The sequence below is a fragment of the Aspergillus mulundensis genome, assembly GCF_003369625.1.
Source record: "Aspergillus mulundensis strain DSM 5745 chromosome Unknown scaffold_26, whole genome shotgun sequence".
Lineage (NCBI taxonomy): Eukaryota > Fungi > Ascomycota > Eurotiomycetes > Eurotiales > Aspergillaceae > Aspergillus > Aspergillus mulundensis.
Window position 1 is genome coordinate 179705 of NW_020797914.1, and position 21187 is coordinate 200891.

The 21187-nt window shown below is 52.3% G+C and overlaps 7 protein-coding genes across 7 annotated transcripts; 4 read left to right on the plus strand and 3 right to left on the minus strand.

Annotated features, from left to right (window-relative positions):
• Window positions 1-1377: 1377 nt before the first annotated feature.
• On the plus strand, window positions 1378-2032 carry DSM5745_11474 (uncharacterized protein; the record flags this gene model as incomplete). The annotated part of the gene is made up of 4 exons (XM_026753490.1): window positions 1378-1511; window positions 1694-1759; window positions 1844-1909; window positions 2002-2032. 4 exons carry the CDS (start codon window positions 1378-1380, stop codon window positions 2030-2032), a joined length of 297 nt encoding a protein of 98 aa, XP_026597996.1.
• Window positions 2033-2439: 407 nt separating this feature from the next.
• Window positions 2440-4452, minus strand: DSM5745_11475 (putative nucleoporin Nsp1; the record flags this gene model as incomplete). Its single annotated transcript, XM_026753491.1, has 3 exons — window positions 2440-2649; window positions 2713-2836; window positions 2900-4452. The coding sequence occupies 3 exons, from the start codon at window positions 4450-4452 to the stop codon at window positions 2440-2442; spliced, it is 1887 nt and encodes a 628-aa protein (XP_026597997.1).
• A 538-nt stretch (window positions 4453-4990) lies between these two features.
• DSM5745_11476 (DUF5102 domain-containing protein) lies at window positions 4991-6813 on the plus strand (the record flags this gene model as incomplete). Its single annotated transcript, XM_026753492.1, has 4 exons — window positions 4991-5081; window positions 5150-5740; window positions 5805-6049; window positions 6103-6813. 4 exons carry the CDS (start codon window positions 4991-4993, stop codon window positions 6811-6813), a joined length of 1638 nt encoding a protein of 545 aa, XP_026597998.1.
• Window positions 6814-7894: 1081 nt separating this feature from the next.
• DSM5745_11477 (uncharacterized protein) lies at window positions 7895-11845 on the minus strand (the record flags this gene model as incomplete). The annotated part of the gene is made up of 1 exon (XM_026753493.1): window positions 7895-11845. The coding sequence occupies one exon, from the start codon at window positions 11843-11845 to the stop codon at window positions 7895-7897; it is 3951 nt and encodes a 1316-aa protein (XP_026597999.1).
• Window positions 11846-14049: 2204 nt separating this feature from the next.
• Window positions 14050-17258, plus strand: DSM5745_11478 (uncharacterized protein; the record flags this gene model as incomplete). Its single annotated transcript, XM_026753494.1, has 3 exons — window positions 14050-14107; window positions 14240-14383; window positions 14458-17258. The coding sequence occupies 3 exons, from the start codon at window positions 14050-14052 to the stop codon at window positions 17256-17258; spliced, it is 3003 nt and encodes a 1000-aa protein (XP_026598000.1).
• A 525-nt stretch (window positions 17259-17783) lies between these two features.
• DSM5745_11479 (uncharacterized protein) lies at window positions 17784-19484 on the plus strand (the record flags this gene model as incomplete). Its single annotated transcript, XM_026753495.1, has 1 exon — window positions 17784-19484. The coding sequence occupies one exon, from the start codon at window positions 17784-17786 to the stop codon at window positions 19482-19484; it is 1701 nt and encodes a 566-aa protein (XP_026598001.1).
• Window positions 19485-19940: 456 nt separating this feature from the next.
• On the minus strand, window positions 19941-20717 carry DSM5745_11480 (60S ribosomal uL14 domain-containing protein; the record flags this gene model as incomplete). The annotated part of the gene is made up of 4 exons (XM_026753496.1): window positions 19941-19973; window positions 20029-20106; window positions 20204-20450; window positions 20620-20717. The coding sequence occupies 4 exons, from the start codon at window positions 20715-20717 to the stop codon at window positions 19941-19943; spliced, it is 456 nt and encodes a 151-aa protein (XP_026598002.1).
• Between the last annotated feature and the right edge of the window lie 470 nt (window positions 20718-21187).

Genomic DNA, 21187 nt, shown 5'->3' on the forward strand with positions numbered 1-21187 from the left:
CAGTGTATATATCGAGCGGGCTGTTGTTTCGCGAATCCTCCACACGGGCTGGCAGCGAGTAAACAGCATCGCGGGTATAGTGTCCAGCGTAGTCGGGGGCGGGTTGGGACACCGCAATTCCACCCAAGACCACATTTATAGACAGCTCGAGAGACTCGACAGAGACCAGTAGAGGAGTGCGAATATGGCAATCGATGAACTCGTAGATAACATCGATAGGGGTGTTGAGGCGAAGGATAAGGGCGAAAGAGGGGACTGTGAGGGAAACGGAAGGGGAGTAATCGTTCACTCACCTGTGTAATGGCAACGGGAACAATGAGGATTCAGTTATTGAGGTATTTGGAGATTAAGAGGATGAAGAGAGAGTGGGAAAGAATGAAGTGTTGGAAGTGGTAGTGAGTTGAAAAAGTGAAGGGGGAGATGGATCGAGAGAGCGAAATCGCAAAAGGAGGAGAGGAAGTCGAAGTTGGAAGAGGGGGAGACCGAGAGGTGGGAGGGGAGCCTTCTTCCTGCCATTTGCTGGGGGCTTTCGCTGCCTCACCGTTAAAACCGCCCACTCGCCTCTGCTAGATTGCTAGAAAGGCACACTACACGTCCATCTAGTCTACTATTACTTCGATCCATCGAGTTGTCTCGCTATTTTGATCTGTTCAATTGCCGATTCCACTACCATGCCTCCATAACGAGGAGAATCTCCTCTTCTCCCCCTTCTGTTGAGCGTGTGTGGTTCAACAGTGGGCCACTCCGGCGTCATCCCTATTTTCCCTCCGCCAATCGCCACATTATTGAACGAGCCTCGCTGCTAGTGATTCCCCCTTCCTGTTTACAGATAGAGCAGAGCTCTGGTGAGGCATAGTTTGTTTGACTCGTGCATCCATGTCTTCCATCGAGTTCTGCAGCCGTAGTCTACTCCGTAGCATGACGAATCTTCAGGTGCTCCTGCTGCTCTGGTTCCGTGGCTACGCTCATTCCTCCCGCCATTATGGCTCCTTGTCTCACTTTTATAACGACCTAGAGTTAGGGTGCCCTAAAGAATTCATATTGGCAACCCTGACAGATCTAAGTACTTCGTACTCCGTTGACCTCAGAGATCGCCTGCCTTTCCCTCCTGTCCCATAATAAATAAAAGCTCACATGACCAGCACTAGCAGCTGACTCATCCCGTTCACTTCGGAGAGTGCATGACGTCACAGTGTCTTCTGGGCTCGGCCTGGCTTTCGCGGCGCTGCCATATTTCCAAGGCAACAAATAAGGTACTTGTCGCTCAGCATCTGACCACCACCCCTCTTCTTCCTCTCTCTTCCATCCATTTATCTTGATACTCTCATCATCGAATCTAAATTCTCCATCTTCGTCTATCTCGACATACCAGTCACCATGCTTCGTCAATCCATCACTCGTCCTCTCGCCACGACATCCTGTGCTATCCTCGCCCGCCCTTTCTCCGCAATTGCTCCCAGGATGGCTGAAGGTGATACCGGCGCTACCCGGTCTGGTGGTTCTGCTGCTAGGTATGGATACGGACTATTCTTGCTTTTTCCTTATCTACAGCTCTAGCAAACTTTTTTGTCTCAACTCACTATCTCACTGCATTCTTTGATGCATCTGCAATCGCATGATGTCATGTCCTCATCCAAGATTGAATCACACCATCGAAATCGCTTCAAGTAGCTAACTAGACCTCAAAATATAGCGACACTTTCCAGAAGCGTGAAGCCGCTCAAGAGAACCTCTACGTCTATGAACAGGAGAAGAAGAAGTAATGACTCCGCCTCTAGAGTCCTTGGAACGACTACTACATATCACGGCGCGATATTTTACTAACCTGGGAATCTGAAAATAGGATCGCCGCTCTCCGAAAGAAGATCAATGAGCAGCGTGAGCACTTGAATGAGCTGGACAAGCACCTGTATGCTTTCCTTCCCTTTGCTGCCCTCCAATGGCATTCCCTGCTCGGTTGGTGGTGCGTGGTGATTGATATATTAGCTAACGAGTACGCAGTGACGAATTTGGCAAGGAGGAAAAGAAATAGATGTTTATTGCTTTAGCTATTTGCGAACGCAATGCGTTTTCTTGAAGTTGTCGCTCAGTGGGCAAATGATATCCCGCCTGTTCGCGCAGCACATACCACCCGCATCATCTAGCGCTGATATTGGCTCAATGTATTTTAGTTAATTGACACTCATCTCAAAGTTATCAGTTGGCTCCAGTGTCATGTACAATGTAGGAAAAATATAGTACCATTAAGCGGCCTCCAGCTCAACCACTCGAAGTAGGAATTGGATGAAGCTCGATAGACAGTAAATAAGCGCCAAATTTCATCAAACACGAATTTCATGTAATGCGCATCAATACCTAGAAAGTACCATCCCATTGCCGTCCTGAATCCTAAAGATGATATCAAATGAGAAAACGAACACCTATGAAAAACCAAACTTTTTACCGGCGCCCCATGTAGGAGCGGTAAAAGTCATCCGCGGCACTTGCACTCCCGACACCTGACATACTAAGTCCGTGCCCGAAGCGTGCCGACACGCTCTGCCCAGCCTTCTGTGCCGCAGCGACTTTGGTCTGGAGTTCAGTGGTACCCATGTCGATGGACTGCAACTGGGAGAGATGCGAGTTGAGAATGCGAACGATTTGAGAAATCTAAAGGCTCAGTAAGTAAGGTTTCAACACTTCGGAAGGGGCAATCAGGCCAGGTTTCCTTACCGGTTCGTCGGCCTTGTTTGTTTTGCTGAGCGTTGACGAGGCGTTGTTGACCTCCTCGATCATGCTTGAAAGATCTCTGCCCATATCATCTAGGCGTTCAGAGAGCTTCTCGGCGAGTTTGTAGCTAAGCAATATGTTAGCCAACGGCACGAACACAAATGTTCAAAGATATATAAGCGGCACGTACGTTCGCTCACGCTCCTGGTCAGGCCCTTGTAGACTCTCGCCAGGGCCGACCTGCTTGGACATCATCTCATCGACCTCGCGTTCATACCGATCAAGCCACGAGCTCAGCTCATCTTGCTGCCCCTCGACAGTAGCGAGTTGGCGTTCGATTTCCTGGGTGGCACGTTCGGCGTCCACTGTGCTGCCATACAGTTTTTGCACCTTGCTGCCATTCTCAACAATCAACCTATCCCATTCAGCGACCTTCTCGGCTTGATCCCGGAAGTCCTTCTGGTATTTGGTCAAGTCTGTCGCCCATCGGGTGATGATTTCATCCATAGTCTTGTTCTTAAGGCGCGATTGTGCCGGGGGAGGCGGGCCAGCAGTCGATGCGCCAAGAGCAGGTCCGCCAGTTGCGGTGGTAGCACCCGTACCTGTGGTTGCTGTAGTGGTGGCGGCTGTGGTAGGACCAGATGTCGCAGTCAACGATGGCTTGGCGGCAGTGCCGGCTGTGGTGGATTCTGCGGATGTGCTTGGGGGTTGCGTGGTCGCAGTCTCGGCGGGCTTGCTAAACAAGTTCCCTGTTGATGCTGCGGGCTGTGATGCAGTGGTTTCTGCGGGTTTTGATGTGCCTAGGCCCCCGAATAAGCCACCGGAAGGAGCAGCTGCGGGAGTAGAAGAAGACGCAGCAGATGACGTTGTTCCACCGAGAGAGAAGAGAGGTTTCTGTGGAGTAGCCGAGGATGTGGCTGTCTGGGTGTCCTTCGATGCTGCATCAGCGCCAGATGACGGAGCCGCAAAGACAGAAGATGTTTGTGTGCTCGAGGCGGGGGCAGTTCCAAAGAGAGATTTCGGTGCGTTGTTTGCAGGTGTCGCAGGCTTTATGGGTTCGGCTGGTTTGTTTGCGCCGAGATTGCCAAACAGGTTACTGCTAGTAGTAGTAGACGATGGGGCACTCTCTTGTGTTGTCGTTTTGAACAAGTTGCTGCCACCGGACTGACCAGCCCCACCGAAAAGTGAAGGTGCAGACGTAGCGGGCGTTGAATTAGATCCTGACGAGGTTGTTGCTTGTCCAAAGAGGCCGCCAGACTTTTGCTGTCCGAACAGAGATGAACCCTGTGCGGCAGCACCTCCCTGTGGCGGAGGACCAGCAGGAGTAGTAGACGGCTGGCCGCCAAAGAGTGGGGTTGAGCCAGACGATGCAGGAGTTGCTGTAGTTCCAAAAAGGCCGCCTCCAGGTTTGCTACCACCACCGAACATTCCACCGGTGCCAGTTGCCCCCAATGCTGGCGTCTCTGCTGGCTTGTTGGGTGTTTGTGCGCTAGAAGCCGCGCCACCAAAGTTGAATGGAGGAGTGCTGCTACCACTGCCAGCGTTGGCACCAAATAAAGAGCCGCCTTGGTTGGACGCCGCGGCGGTTCCAAATGGCGAAGGTGAAGCAGTGCCGCTTGTGGTTGCTCCTATATTTCCAAAGATACCGCCGCCTGAGCCCGTGTTCGGGGCGCCAGCCGATCCAAATAGGCCGCCGCTTGAAGCCCCCGACGAGCTCGGTTTACCTCCGAAATTGAACGGCATGGTGCGGAAATGTATTAACAAGGATGTCGCGATAGGGCAGCCCTAGGAAACAGACAATCAAGTTAGCAAGATTCGAGCCATTCGCAAATAGGAGAAAAGATTCATGGAGTCGTACTGCGCCCAAAGATGGAGGAAGATTCGGTTATCCGGGAGTAAGTGCAAGACACCACCGGAAGTGAAGCAATAACAACACCGGACAGTCGCTCTGAGCGGATAATAAAGCAAGATACCCTACCGCTGGAGAGCTAGTCACGAACTTTGTTGCGCTACCACAGCCAATCACATCAAGGCGCGCTTATTAGCGTCTAGCGTCTATATCTGAGGCCTTAGGCAATGAATATACTTGGCCTCAGGCGCTCAGGCCGCCCACGGTCGAGGCTGGACTTCGTCACCAGACGATCTGGATTCCCTCCAAGCTGCAACCCGCTCTCGCTGGCCTTGCTTCCTTTTGTGCTTCTTTTTGTCTTCTATTCAGCTAAAACGCATCGTTTCTACACCTATATGACCCTTTTTGGAGCCAAGAGCCTACTCTATTTTCATGTCGGAACGCCCCTCTCCTCCGTCCAGCTCGTACTTGGAGCCCCCGAGGCAGAGCGTGGAGCTTGAGGACCCAGGGGCCCCTGACCATAGTAAGCGCTCATGCAGTCCCACGCTTGATCATTCGTCGGCATCTTTATGTACTGACATCTGTATTTAGCAGTCTCCGATAGCGACGAAGAACATTTCTCAGATGCCAGCGAAGGCAACTCACGCTCTCGCTCCCGCCCAACGTCTCGTGCTTCTCCTGTACCCCGGACTCGGGTGGAGAAAGTGGACGATGTCCCTTCCCATGGTGATGTCCCTGGGACCAGCGCCTATGAAAAAAGAGAGCAAGATGCTGTTCCTGACGAGGTTGAGGTGATCTCACGCAGCAGGAGCCCTTCCGCTGCGGGGCAGCGCCGCCGGTCTGTGACCCCAGGCGGCACGCGCATTCCCCGGACTGTGGTGGAAAAGGTTGACCCCGGTCAACCAAGTTACGGCGATGTTCCTGGGACAGAGGCGTACGAGAAGCGAAGAGCAGATGCTGTCCCAGATATGGTTACCAAAACCTCAAAGTCAACAACACCTTCCGGGTCTCCCACAGAGTCCGCCGAGGCCAACTCCACGACTACGCCTGTTCCTGGAACGCTGCTCTCTGAAGTTGACGACACACCGGACGATGGGACACTACATTCTGGTCCGCATGCCCATCGGAGACGCCCGAGTGACACATTGCCGGATGCAAAAGAGACGGTCTCAGACTCACCCGGTAAGTATCCAGTTCTTTACTCCCTTGGAGGGCTCAAAAACTCAGGGACGATTGACCAATTCAGATCTTGCGCCTCAATCAAATAGCCCCACGCATCCGACTCACACTCGACGAAAATCAACATTAACGGGAGGTGAACCTCCTGAAATCACAGGCGGCGATGACTTTGACGATTTCGAGGAGGGGGGCGATGATGACTTTGGCGACTTCGACGAATTCGACGACGGCTTCCAAGAACCAGATACGGTTCTCGACGAACCCAGACCTGTCTCTCTACAGCCCCCTCAACAAACAGCGCCGCCTTATGTCGTAAGCCTTCCGCCGTAGACAGTGCTTGATTCCCCTGTTAACTCGCGAAATAGCCTCTATTAGATTTTGAATCTATTCAATCTGTATCCGACCTACTCACCATTCTAGACGAACCCCTTGACCGACTTTTCCCTGCATCTAAAGCCGCGCTCTCCGGCCAGTCAGACCTGCAACCTATTTCTAATTCCTCTGCCATCTTCAGCACTGAGCGTTCACTTTCTCTATGGTCTCAGCTGGTTGCCCCACCCCCGCTTCAGCCTCAGAACTGGGTCAAGTCCCGGATCCGCCGCCTCTTCCTCGTTTCCCTTGGTGTTCCGGTAGACCTAGATGAAATCCTACCTGCATCAAAACAGAACAAACTCATTCTTCCATCCATCAACATCGGCGCTTCCAATTCGGCCGCCACCGGCACGCTATCCCGCTCTCAAAGTTTAGCCAGAAAGGACTCGCAAAGCGGGCCAAATAGTCCACGCACATCAAGCACCGCAACTCAACAACGGTTATCTAGGCGGCGCGAGCCCTCCCCCCCGGAGCTCGATCTCACGGCAGTTCGGCGACTTTGCACAACCACCGACGCTGCGCTGGACGGACTGACCGACATGGAGCTCCAAACCCATGTCAAGGAGCTTGAGCAAGCCACTTTGCGCGCCTCCACTGTCCTCGAGTTCTGGCTCAAGCGCCGCGATGGCCTCGTAAGCGAAAAAGAGGCTTTCGAGGGTGTAATAGAGAATCTAGTAAACCACGCCCGGCGTGTACGCAAATGATGAACGAGGAACGAAGCAAAAGAACAATCTTCGTGAACTATATATGTTTTAATCATCCATCCACCCATCCATCCATGCCTTGACCAGCCCATAGATAGCGCTTCTTCTTTCCCTTCACCTCTTGTACCTGCTACTTCTTAACATTGCTCAGACCTCCTGGCTCTCTGCTCCCTTTCATGTTTGATATTATGGCCCAAGAGCGAAGCAAATGATATCGAGCTCCTTGGACACTTACTTTTCTCTCAAGCCTTTTTGGTAATCTCATCGCATAGCAAGCGTTGACTTCTTGTCAAGTTGCATCATGTAATCAAACGTTCTCTTGCATAATACGTATGTCAACAAGCCTTTGCTCATCAATGCTCGTTGAACACGGCATCGGTCGTGATACTCAACATATCTATGGATGGGCAGGGCCTTACGCCCATCAGCTAGAAATACTACATCTCCAAGGCATCAAGCCATCAAGTCCGGGCGCGGCAGGGCTATCAGTGCGCTTTAAGCAACTCTAGAGGCCTAAACGATGCAACTACGAGTTCGTTAGGTATTTCAAAAATACAGTGCATTCCTCGTTCATTCATGACGGAGTGCGGGCTACATACAGTAGAAGATAGGTAATCAACCGAACCCTGCTTTTATCTAAAGCGCCAAAAAATCGACGAAACCCGCCATCATAAGATACAAGAAATGGATCCGGTACACCATGTATACCAATAATAATAAGTCGGTAAAATGATTCTGAGCGCCAGGTGCAGTTTAGGCCAGTCTATTCTAGTTGAATGACTTCTTATTCGCCGCTGAGAGTAATGTACTTTGCGACGAATGGTGCTTTCCGGCAACTGGGCATGATTCACAAAAGTGACGGGGCAAAGATAAAATAATGGCAGAAAGATATAGAAGAAAACACCAAAATGGACATTGGATCTGAAATCGCGGGGTATCATCCTGCAACAACCGTTGCGCCAGTAACTGTGCAAATGGGAGAGAAGTCGACTGAAAAGAGCCGAACGGGCAGAGAAAAAAAAGGAGAAAGGAACCATAAAGATGCGGAGTTAGGATGAATCAGGCTAGTAGATCGAGCTCATCAGTCCAGGACAATGACTGTGGGAGACTGATTCGGCGTGCGATCTGGCACAGAGGCGGAGCGATCAACCTTCGGCCGTCGGAGGCCGTTCTCATGAGCGCTTGACTTTCGCTTCAGAGTCGTGCGGGAAGGCTGCTGCTCAGAAGAAGGGACATCATCGTCACTCTTTACGTCCCAAGTACCGTCGGCTTTGATCTCCAGGAAGCGGGCGCCATCACACCGATTCATACGCTCCAACTGGTTGCGCACATCGGCAAGAAACTCGTCAATAATGAGATTCTGGGGACGAGCATCTCGGCTGCAGATGGGGCATTTCCAGTCCGCTTCTATGGCAGATTGATCTCCAGATTTAAGAAGGCGAGTCTGCAGGAACGTCTTATGGTCAAAACATTCGGTGTGTTCACAATGACGACCGCGCACAGGTACATCAAAGATGCGTGCAGTATACGGATCGACAAGGGTGACCTTCAGATCATCACTAACAATTCTTAGCTCGTCATCATCATTCTCAGGGTTGCGTGCAAGCCTGGCATGGATACGCTTTTGAGAGTCAGCAGCGGGCAGAGGTTGGGCGAGGGCTTTCGCAAGGGCGAGGGAGCGGAACGTGAGTACTTCGGCAGCCACAGCGAACGTAAAGTTTTTCTGTTCAGCTGAACTCAAAATGAAGCTAATCTCAATCTTATTGACACCTTCCAGGAGAGCTGGAGTGATGTCCAATGGGAGATCCCTGGTATTGTGGATTTTCCGGCGCGGGAAAAGCTCCATGTTGTTGACATGCACGTATATTGCGGTAGGCCACGCAGTCTCAGCAACGCACCAGGAATGTACATCCAAGTCATTAGTTAATTTTGGGACCTTGACGCATCTGATGCGGTAGGTTTGAGTGCCCTCCTTGAATGTCCGAAGCACGCGACCCCCCTTATCTTGCTCTTGATAGAATGCGCGTGTTCTCATCTCATTGTTCGATAATGAAACCGCCTCTTTAATGGGGCCGTCTTCCTGGCGGAGAATCTTTGGTTGCATGAGAAATGAGGTCATGTGCGGCAATAGCTCCGTTTCGCTCATGCCAGTGGCATCGATCGAAATGAACCTGTTGACCGGATCGCGAAGATGAGCCTGATGGATTGCAAGTCGATTAGGGTTCGGCCGTGTGTTCATAACCGGAGGGACATTGGGTGGGGGCAGAAGCGGCGCCCAAAACTGATGGCGTTGCCGTTGTGGCTGCCGGGAATGCTGTTGCTGTTGTGCCGCATATTGTAGCGTTGGGAGCGGTATGCTGTGACCTGCTAGCGTCTGCGACCGCCGAGGTGGATGTTGAACGAGCGTCGGGCTCTGTATCCCTGTTTGTTGGGGAAGCTGGTGACCTGAAGAATGCTGGAACTGCGGAGGGCGCTGAGCGTGCTGGTAACGTTGAGCATGGTGGAGTGGAGGTTGAACTAGTGCTGGGCTCTGTGATCCTGTATGCTGCGAGGTTCGGCGACTCTGAGGTTGCTGAAGTTGCTGAAAAGGGGGCTGGGCAAGTGCCGGGCTATGTGGCCCTGCGTTCTGAGGATGCTGAGAGCCAGGATGCTGATACTGAGGCTGAGGCTGAGGTTGCTGAGGCTGCTGAGGCTGCTGGAGTGGGGTTTGGGCGAGTGCCGGGCTTTGTGGCCCTGCATGTTGAGGCTGTTGAGGTTGAGGTTGCTGAGTATGAGGGTGCTGAGAGTGCTGAGGGTACTGAGGGTATTGAGGCCGAGGCTGGTGGGAATACTGTTGACATGGGTGCTCTGGAGGTAACTCGCGCGGCGTCATGAGTTGAGGCGTCGTAGTGGTTACGACGGATGGTATCATCCGCGGTGAACGCATCTGCGGTTCTACACCACGTTGTTGAGCGACCGCTTGGTGGGGAATCGGCTGTGAAGGAAGCATGGGCGATGCTGCAGCGAGGGGGCTTCTGACTGACGCCGGAGATATGCCGTTTGGGCTTTGCGCTCCAGAATGCGACTGCATATATGGTGAATTATACTGCATATTCGACTGGCCCGCTAGTGCAGACACAGGGGTAGGTACAGCTTGACCTGGAAAGGGCACGCTGTGAGGAGCAGTGACACTAGGAGGCCCTGTACTGTCCCTCTGCGTCGCCGCAATGGCCTCACGGTACATAGCCACGATTTCCATGTTCTCGCGGCGCCTCTGTTCAGCGGAGATCGGCTCCTTGAGGCTGCGCATAAAGTAATCCTGGTCTCGCATGTAAATTGCTCGCAGCGAGCTCTCGCCCACGGCGCCAGGAATCCGCCGGGCTAAGCACAAAAAGATGTTCAGCTGCAATGTAATCGACATAACGCCGAGTGATTTCATATCATCCACGAGCGGTGGATGTCCTTGACTCTGTACGTGTGCTTCAAAACGAGGCCACTCCGCCACTAAACTGGCCAAGAGACGCAGCATTTGATGGTATTGGGTCTGATACCGCCAATCCTTGAAGATCTCAGACAATGGATAGGGAAAATCAACACACCATCGTAGAATGTGAGGCGCGATTCGCTGATTGTCGACCAGGAGACTCCGGATAATAGACAAACCATGCATATGCTCCAGAGTAAACCCGGGAAGTTTCGGAAGCCCTGCCGGGTCATAGCTGCTAAGGCAGTAAACTTGATGAAGGGTAAGATATACGACGTCTCGGTGAGTGAGCGCGTGGTCTAAAAGATGAAGCCGTGGTGCTTCCACCCGATCGTTAGCAAGCAACGATGGACCCTCACTCGCCATGAACGCTTCCAAGTTACGTTTTGCGCGCACGCAAAAATCCGGTGTGATGACTGAAGGGCGGTTGGCAGCCAGTGCGTGAATGGCGGTAATCGGTTGCTGTTGCTGTGATGGAGAAACTGCAGTGATTGGAGCAGGGTGAGCAGGGTGAGAGTGGCCAGGCCGAGCATATTGTATGATGGGCGGGCTTCCGCTAATCGGTGGTTGCTGTTGCAGTGATGGAGAAGCTGCAGTGATTGGAGCAGGAGAAGCAGGGTGAGAGTGGCCAGGCGGAGCATATTGTAGGATGCGCGGGCTTCCAGAATGAACCAAATGAGGATTTCCTTGTTGAATGGTCGGTATAGAGTCCGGAAATGTCCCTACTGCGGGACCATTCGGTCGCGCCGGCAGTTGATTCGGAGGAGCTTGCTGAAGGGGAGGCGACGGAAATGCAGTTGCGGATGGACTGGCAATAGGAGGAACATTTCTTTCAACAGCAGCTATTGGACTAGCATGCGGCCTAGGGGGTATGGAGGGATCCGGGGAAGGGAGGGAAGCCGACTGCTGCTCCAGATGAGTCTGCAATTGCTGTTTCTGCTTTTGTTTCTGCGGCTGGTGGCGTTGCTGTTTTTGCGGCCGCGGTTTCTGTTGCTTTTGCTGTTGCGGTCGAGCATCGACTGGTCTAGGAGGGAGAGTATGGTTTTGAAGGGCCGGCGAGCGCGTTATGGATGGATGTGGTGTATTGGAGGTGGCCGAGATCTGAAGACGAGGAGGCGCATCTCGCGTAACTGCGGGGGCTGACGAGGCGACAGGATTTTGGTTACCGCGGAATGAAGTGAGGTTCTCTTGTGAAGGGGACAAAAGATCGCTCATGCCTGTCGGACGCGTCGAGGGAGAGTCGTCCGCGGCCAGGGTCGGCTTCGGGGCGGGGGGAGTTGAACGAGCAGTCGAACGAGCAGTTGAACGAGCAGCGGCCGGTGAGGCTGGACAAGGCGGAGAAAGAGGAGCAGAAGGTGAGGGCTCCGGGAATTGTACCGGCTTGTCGCGCTGGCGGGGAGGACGAGGATTCTTGTCGGGAGGAGTCGTCGTCAACCAAGTTAAATTCCGATTCCGAGCGGCGCCCAGAAATATGCTGAGGGTGGAGTTGGCCGAGCTGGTCCCCGACACGGTCTTGCGACGGGCTGGCTCGGGCGGACGACTGGTCTTATTAGCCATGGGCGAAGTCATCCTGGCATGTTGGGAGCACTTTAATAGGCGAAGACGATGCAGGATGTTTGATGCCGACTCCCGTTGTTTGTCCGCAATCAAGTCGCAGGTGGTGAGTTTCCAATTCGGGAGGGCCTGAAGTCGGTGAGGAGAAAAAGAAACAAAGACTCAAAGAACAAACACCAGAGGCGCCGGATGGCTTGCTATTTATGCTGGGTCCTGCTATTCATTCAGGGTGGTATTCTGGTATTCACAGGGCTGGTTCCTTGACCGTTCACTGTGTTTGGTGCCACTCTAGTGAACATCCTATATCACTAGGCAAGACTACTCCAACTCAGCGAATGATGGATCTACACCAGGCTCTCTCCATTAGCCAGCTAAATGGCTTGGACCAGGGCCTGACCCAGGAGCAGAAGGCAACAGATCTTCTAGATACATTGGTGGCCTTCTTCTGGATGGTTCTACCAGGTCCTTTGACCACAACATCAGCCGCTCGGCTCTGGCTTGCCATTCGATTTATGCCCATGGCTACCTACATATCATCACTGCAGCGAAGTCGTGGCTTCATCAGTGTCCTGCGGTCGGTAAGCACATAGCCGGGAAAAGGCAGTCCGCCCTTCTGACGAGTAATACTCCTCGAGTGGTCTCTTGACTTTTGGCGCTCCGAGACAAGAGTGTGTTTTGAGACAGCAGCAGTATGGCTTGTCGGGGTTTGAGCCGTACCCCAGAGACCTCAAGCTCCAAATTTAAGGCATTGGGCTTAACGCCAGCTCTTGCTGGTCCAATGCAAGCACCTGTCCATTTACACGGCATACTGCCAGGATCATGCAATGAACCGCGATTTCGAGGAATATATCAGCAATTTGAACCAGTCAGAAAGACCGTTTGGGGCTGTCGCCACTGGGAGGAGCATCAAGCTCTGTCAATTTGAAGGCAGGCGATTGCCCGGCCACTGATAGCTCGGAGTATCCAGAGCACTCTCGACATATGCGTTAGAAGGTACGCAGAGGTCGAGAGTAAGATGAATCATCTCAAGATGAACGGAGGGAAATGGACTAGCAGTGACTCCCGTGGATGCTAAGGGCTTGCCAGGCTCACAGAGTCGAAGTCTACATTAGACATGTTCCCCTGTGACCCCTGGTCTTGGCTTGGAAGCAGATTTTGGTCTCGTCTGGAGCAGAAAAATAGAGGAATGCAGGGATCCGTAGACCACACAGTACATAGACAGATGTTCAGCACGAGTCACAACCTACAAGAGTTATCTTGGGGCCTCATTAAAGTTGGACATTCCTCGTTGGGAATGACTTGACGAGGTCAGTCTCCGATTGCATTTCATAAAGTTGTCGATCGCTCACCTACGGAGCCGGGAGTATATATCAGAGCAGAACAGTCTAAACGAGCAGAGGCTCTGCCACGTTCAAGGATATGACGCGCTAACCCTCTGTCGAGAATACAATCCAGGATCATTGATCTGTGCAGCAGCTTAGTATCAAATATAGAAAGAGAGAAAGTACCCCGTAGGAGTCAACAAAGAGATATGTTCAAAGAGGTCACATGACCTATACCCATCCAGCGTCTGACGTTTTCATCAAGAAATAATGGAGACGACAATTATCATTTCAGATACGGAGAGCTCTGGGTAACGATTCAAGCATGTTAAAATAGAAGTCTGTTAGCTCAATTGTACTCCGTCAGGTAGTATGCTGGCACCAATCGCAGACACGTCCGAACTGACACTTCAGCTTCGACTTCCAACTCTCTGGAGTTCCCATCCTCGCCAATTGTCCACTTGAAAGGACCATCGACGTGACAATAGTCGTTCCTTCCTCGTCCTTCCCTTCCTGGCTGGAATTCTGGTCCGGGCCTCGACCAGAACCATACCACCACAGAGTCTACCCCCCACCTCGAGCAGGGCAGTCCAGAATTTAGAGCTTGGATCAGGGAAAACCCTTCTGCTACTACTACCAGACACTCTTTTATCTTTTACTATCTTTATCGTCATATACTACTCCATATCCATCTCTCGAGTGTCCCCATTAAGAGCGGTGGTGACGCCCGCTGCGCAGATCCGCCCTTGCTCTTATATTAAGCCCATATTGCATCGACTTATTACGGCATCGGAGGACGGAGAATTCCCATCGCCTGTGACCTCTCCCTTTCTTCTCCCTTGTCCTCGTCGTTTCTCTGCCTGTTGGTTTCCCTGGGGTCTCCTCGGGCTGAGCACCATGGCGCTGTCTTCCGCGCCTCGTGCGTATCACACAGGAGATCTTCTCCTCGTTATTCGTGAGTTTCTTTACGCTCGTTTCCCGGTCGCGAAACGCTCCTCCTACCCCACTCTCTTACCTTCCGCGCCTCGGTCTCCTCCGCTTCTCTGTTGTCTTACTATGTGACTGATACATGCCAATTAATGTATAGATGATTTCGCCGCGCGCTCAGAGGATGAACTCGACTTGCGAAAGGGTGAGAAAATCGAGTTGGTCGAGCTGGATGATGGCTTCGGCGATGGATGGTACCTAGGGAAGGACATGAAGACTGGAATGACCGGTCTTTTCCCAGGAGGTGTGTGACCTGTCCGATCCTTCATACAATGACGCGATTGTTGATTTACTAATGTGGACAATTGCCGTTCCTAGTCTATACCACCAGAGCACCCAATATCCCTGTGCGACCTCGGACCGATACGTTAGATTCGAATGCGCTTAAGTCAGACGGAGATGGGGAAACATCACTCTACCAAGGGATAGGCACACCGGACTCTGGAGACTTGGTTTCGACTTCCAAGAGCGAGGATTCGACTCCGCATGCGTCTCGACACGTTAGCATGACCGACCTTGGAGGTGCTCACGGACAAAACGAAACGAACCCGTCCTTGCTAGCGCCAAAGCAGCAGCAACCTCCAAATCGGTCGAGTTCTTCCCCCCTGCCGAACAGCAAGCTAGCGAGCGACATCCAACAATCACTGCGACAGACACTTGATCCCCACCCCAACGGTCAGGACAGTCCAGTCATGAACGAGACACTAAGTGTCATTGATGAGCATATTACGGACCTCAGCACCCCACGCCACAGCGTAAAGCCACCAGCTGACCAAAAAACGTTAAATGACTCCGCTAGTGAGTACAGTAGCCATCTAGACCACCGAATGTCGTACATAAACGGCCATGAAACCGATGAGGAAGAAGGCAATCAACCCTCTGAGGAAGAGGTTCGAAGGTGGGAAGTTGGAGAGACCGTTAAACAACTGCGTCAGCTCGGGGTGGAAGACAAGCATTGCGATATCTTTGAAGAACAGGAGATCTCCGGAGACGTGCTTTTGGATATGAACCAGGATTTCATCATGATGAAGGAATTCGATTTCGGTGTAATGGGACGACGACTGAAAACCTGGCATAAAATCAAATCGTTCCAGGAAGAGATCAAAGGGTACAAAGACCAACAGTCATCGACTGCCCGAGGCTCGGTTGCCGCGTTTTCGACAATGTCTGAAGAGCGCTCTCAGAGCCGCGCTGGTCAGACAGGGCCGCTGCGTCCGCGAATACCGAACTTTAGAGGGTCATTCAGTAGCACTCAACACCCCCGTTTGGTCAGCAATAATCTGCAAAGTGAGACGAGCCCTCCTATAACCCCGCAAACACCATCAACAGGGTTTATGGACCATACTCGCCGACCTTCTGCCGCGTCGATCCGGGAGATTAACCACCAAAGGCGACATTCGTCATTGGACGCTACAAGTCGTTACTCGATAACCGGGGAAACGTCTCCGCACGTCGGAATGTCTCACGGAAAGAAGGGATCTTTCGATCGTGGTTGGACCATGTCTCTCGGAGCGCAGCGGGCAACCCCGCGTCCAGGAACCGCCCTGGGGGCTCCCAGTGCCGGAGTTCAATATTCCAATGGAGTGGACTCGGCTGTAGCTGATGATTTGGACCGTGGGTATTTCTCAGGCCCGGAGACAGACCACCGAGTGCAGCGAAGAGTTCTTCAGAAGCGAACATCGGTAACCGGTAGTGCTCACTCATTGCAACCAAACCAACCCGATGAGCAACTCAAGACCACTCGAAGACATTCGCGGATCAGCAGCTTGGACTCAATAACAGACCCTCCTCCCGCTTTGAATGCGGGTACTACCTACCCCCTCCCTTCTTCCAAAGGACGATTGCGGAGTTTGAGCACCCGTATTTCTGCTCAGCAATCCTCTCACAGTTCCGGATCCAAGGGATCTAGCGGTGGATTCCTCTCTTCATTTGGTCCAAAGGCCGGAAAGCCGGACTCGGATTCTGCACGTACCGCGCCGCAACCGTTGCAGCAGATCAAAAAGGCGGGACCTAAATTCCGGCGTGCTGTTGGGCTCCGAACGTCCGAGGCAACTGGCAAGGGCGCCGATGCAACTGCGGTTCCGGCATCCCCTGTTAATGATGCCGATCCGGCCTCTGTTCGAACAGGGTCGACGACGCCTTCGACGTCGAAGAGCTCTGAACGACATAGCACTGATGGCTCTGGGAAAACAGCAGAAGGCGGTATATCAGTGCCACGAGCTCGACCGTCTGTCAAGTCAGGGGTGAAATCGAAAAAAGACACCAGTGCCTATACTCGAGGCCTGGAGAAGAAGACTCCACAAGAACAGATGGATGGCTGCGATTTCTCCGGATGGATGAAGAAACGGTCTTCAAACTTAATGACCACCTGGAAGCCTCGTCTATTTGTTTTGCGTGGTCGTCGCCTTTCTTATTACTATTCCGAGAATGATACAGAGGAACGGGGCTTGATCGATATCACCGCTCATCGGGTTCTCCGAGCTGACAATGATCCAATTGTTGCGCTACATGCGACGATTACGGGCGCCACAGTCTCGCCTACGTCACCTGCAGGTAGCGCGCAGACTGGTAATGGCTCAGTCTCAGAAAACGGTTCGACGTCGGAATCTAAGCGCGGGTCGCGCTCGGACAAGGAAGGTCCCTTCTTCTTCAAACTCATACCGCCAAAGACGACTCGCACGGTGCAATTCACGAAACCCGCGGTCCATTATTTCCAAGTTGACAGCATTCAGCAAGGCCGCCTGTGGATGGCCGCGTTGATGAAGGCAACTATCGAGCGGGACATCCATCTTCCGATTGAAACAACAAACAAGCAGAGGACCATCAGTCTCAAGGAGGCCCAGTTGAGTAACCAGCGACCCCCGGCCTTGATGCCTGAGGGCCGAGTAACAGCAGAAGACGTCGTGGTCGAAGATGCCTTGGTTGAGGATGCACCAATCGAAGATGCCACCACGAAGGACGAGAAGGGAGCCGGATTAATGATCCAGGGTCTTGATATCGAGCAAGTCGACTCGCCAGTGGATGTGGACGACCTCAAGAACTCCAACCCACTGGGAGACCTTGATACCGGCCCCTCGTCTCTGCTTCCAGATGCGGCTCGCACATCTCCACCAAAATGATGTGTTGATGACTGCTTTTCACTCTTTCCACATACCTTCTTTCTTTAAACTTTATGTTCGTTTGGTCCCCTTTGTCTACCCCTGGCGTTAATGTGATATACCCCCTGTTTCGCAACATGTTTCAACGGTCAGCATCATCCTATTTTTATAATCTGACATGGGTTTCCTTTGGAGTGATTGGATTTTGATGGGACATTGGATGATGATTTGGAAGTTGTTGGACAGTCACGACGCAGCGAGGACTTGTAAGACTGGATCAGTGTATGCAGAATTATATAATAACAGCGACTAGCTACTAATCCTGTAATAATCGATGATTGTTAACTGCCTGCCCGGTTAGTATAGGGTCTCTACTGTGGTCTCTAACTGTCAAGAATGATCTGCGCCCCGCCGAGCCGCCATCAAAATTAAGTCTCCAGGTCAGTGCATGTTTATATTTTCCTTTCCCATCTTCAAAGGATTGACTATTATTGAACATGGCTCGATGACATATGTAAATTTTCTATTCTCTTTTATGTCGCCTCCATGTCCCTGCGTCGGCTCCTTTCTCGGCTTCTCCTCGGCCTTCTTCCGCTCGCCGTCACCACGACCGTCTACCTGTACCTCTACCCCGTCTTCTCCGGCTGCGCATATCCTCTCCCTTTCGACAATCCCAAGACCTCACAATCTACCAGCGCATTCTTCCACACCCTCAAACAACACCTCACACCGCAGTCCACTTTCAATCAAGACCCAGCGATAGTCCGCCTCCTCGTCCTAGCCGACCCCCAGCTCGAGGGCGACAGCTCCCTCCCACGCCCGGAAAACGAACTCGGAGCCCGACTTCAAAAATACTGGAACGATACCCTTGAATCTGTCAACAACACGCCGTTCCTTGCCAACCTCGATGCTTGGAAGACGATTTCAGCAGCCCTGCGGAGCCTCGTCGCGCAAGATATCCCGCGCGCCTTTGCCGCACAGCGAAAGCGACTCGATCTGCTAGGGAACGATTACTATCTCGCGCACATATATCGCACATTACACTGGTGGACAAGACCGACGCATGTTACAGTCCTGGGCGACCTTATCGGGAGCCAATGGGTCACGGATGAGGAGTTTCGGCGGAGGGGAGATCGGTATTGGCAGCGTGTCTTCAAGGGGGGAGAGCGGATAGATGATACGATTACCCGAACGGGGAAAGAGGACTACGTTGAAGTTGCTGGGGTCGAGAGCGACAAGGAGCTACTGCCCTCCTCGCCCTCATGGGCACACCGGATCATCAACATCGTTGGCAACCACGACGTAGGGTACTCGGGGGACGCCAGCGAACGCCGTATCTCGCGTTTCGAGAAAGTCTTCGGCCGTGCGAATTGGGACATCCGGCTCCATCACCCCCCAGTTGGGAATCTCACGCCTACGCTACATCTGATTAACCTCAACAGCCTGACGCTCGACGGACCGGCTTATTCCCAGGATATCCAAAGCCAGGGATACGCATACATTAACAGCCTTCTTGACAGATCCTATACAGTTGATGACCGAAGCACGTTTACGCTCCTGCTTACTCACCTTCCGCTCCATAAGCCGGACGGCGTCTGCACGGATGGCCCTTACTTTACCTACTTTGAAAAGGACGACGAATCAAGTAAAGAGCGGTATAAGGCCGGTGGACTGCGCGAGCAGAACCATCTCAGCGAGCACGTGAGTTCCAACGGGGTTTTGCAGGGGATCTTTGGAATGAGCGGGGATGAGACTGCGCCGGAAGGTGGACGGGGGCGAAACGGGCTTATTCTAACGGGCCATGATCATACGGGATGCGATGTCGTTCATTCGATACAGAAAAAACCACCGTCGCTTGCTGAGAACAACGAAGATGCTCCCCCTGACGAAGCCAACGACGACCAACCGGCCTGGACATGGAACACCACCCGGTACAACCCTAACGCCCAAAACCACGATCAATCATTCTCCCCGTCAATCCGAGAAATCACCCTCCGCTCCATGATGGGCGAGTACGGCGGCAACGCAGGTCTTCTGTCTCTTTGGTTCGACGCTACCACGTCAGAGTGGAAGTACGCCATGACCATGTGCCCCGCCGGCGTGCAGCATATTTGGTGGGCGGTGCATGTAATTGACCTTATCACGCTGGTTGTTGGGATCCTGTATGCTTTGGTCTGGGTGCTTGGATATTTTGGGTCTAAATTGCCATCCAAGCGACTTGTCGCGGCTGATAAGAAGATGAAATAAGAGCTTGATTTGAGGCTTTGATTATCTTATGAGAGGGACCCGATTTGTTGTCCGTTTTCTTCTGCTGTATAGTATTCTTTTGGTTTCCCTTGTGTGTATATTAATAGAGCGTTGGAAAGACGGCTAGAATGACTGTCTAGTTCGAATGGGTGAGAATTGTACATGACCTTTATTTACTCCGTTTTTAAAACGATACAATTAACAGCCAATAAGAACGAGGGTCCTCAATAAGAGGATGGTGAACTATACGAGGCACCATTCCCCTTTCTTTGTAATCGTTGCTCATCGATGCATTTGTCCAACATACGGCTGCCCATGTAGCTTCGCCCGAACGGCGGATGCAAGCGAAACAAGAAGAGAGGACGAATGGAAAGAGTATCAAGATCTTTTTCATTTTTAAAAAGAAGCCCGCTGGTATTTCGTTCTAATACATCCCATTTCCCGTTGGACACCCGTTTACATAACAACACCGGAGTTGGAGGCAATACGCTTGAAAGAGGCATGTCAGTACGGAGCCATACATGATATGACGGATACAACTCACAGGCCAAAGCTCAGCAGCCTCCTTACCGACGGGGCCGGTAATGGCGGAACCCTTCATTTCACCCTTGGCGTTGACGATCTGAACGTATGAATGTTAGATAACTTCCTCTAAATCCCAGCGACCCTATTGAATTCGACGGCCGCATTCCAAAACGATTCGCGCAGGGAAAACGTACAACACCGGCATTGTCCTCGAAGTAGAGGTAGATGCCGTCAGGTCGGCGCCAGGGCTTGCTCTGGCGGACAACGACAGCGGGCATGACCTTCTTACGGAGCTCGGGCTTTCCCTTCTTGACGGTGGCCATGACCATGTCACCGACACCGGCGGCGGGGAGACGGTTCAGGCGCGCACCGATACCCTTGACGGAGATGATGTAGAGGTTACGGGCACCGGAGTTGTCGCAGCAGTTGAGGACGGCGCCGCTATTCGAATGTTAGTCCTGGTTCCTATTCAGGTCGGGAGTGATTTCGGTGTGTTCGTTTGGAGGGCAGAGGAGGGTAGAACGGATCGAGATATCGGATTCATGTTCGATGTTCGATGTTCGGCGTGCAGTTCAAGTTGGTTCGGATTGGGTTGATGGTTGGAACGTACCAAGGCAGACCGAGCGTCATCTTCAGCTTGTTGCCGGCAACACCACGACTATTGAGGAAAGATTGGTCAGTTATTGCTCTTTTCAAAGCCGTGGTCATATTCCCAGCAAAACTTGAATCTCGAATCCATATCATTCTAGCCCCGGCCATAGAGAGAAAAAAAAAGTCGATCAATTGTTCTGTCCATGTCGTTTCGTCCACAGCCCCGTTCATTCCCCTCTCTTCCTCGTCCAGTTCATCATCGAATCGCTTCTTCTCCGCGTACTGGCAGCGTCGAGCCGGATAATCGAATCGTCCATGGCGTAGCATATCCCAGCGCAAACCACAAGCATGACGGAATAAATTCAAAAACTCACCCTCTCTTGGAAGACATCTTGGCTATGTATTCGCGTTAACGGTGTCGGATAACGGGTTTGGCGACAGAAGGGAGGCGACGAGAGGTCGAGACGGAGTTGGATGGCTTTCCACTTGGGTTTCTCAGTGTTCTCGCTTAGTGCGGGTGTGCTCTGTAAAATCTTGGCGGTGGGGCCTCATTGGCTCTGCTGGGTGGGGCTGTTGAGCCCTAAGGC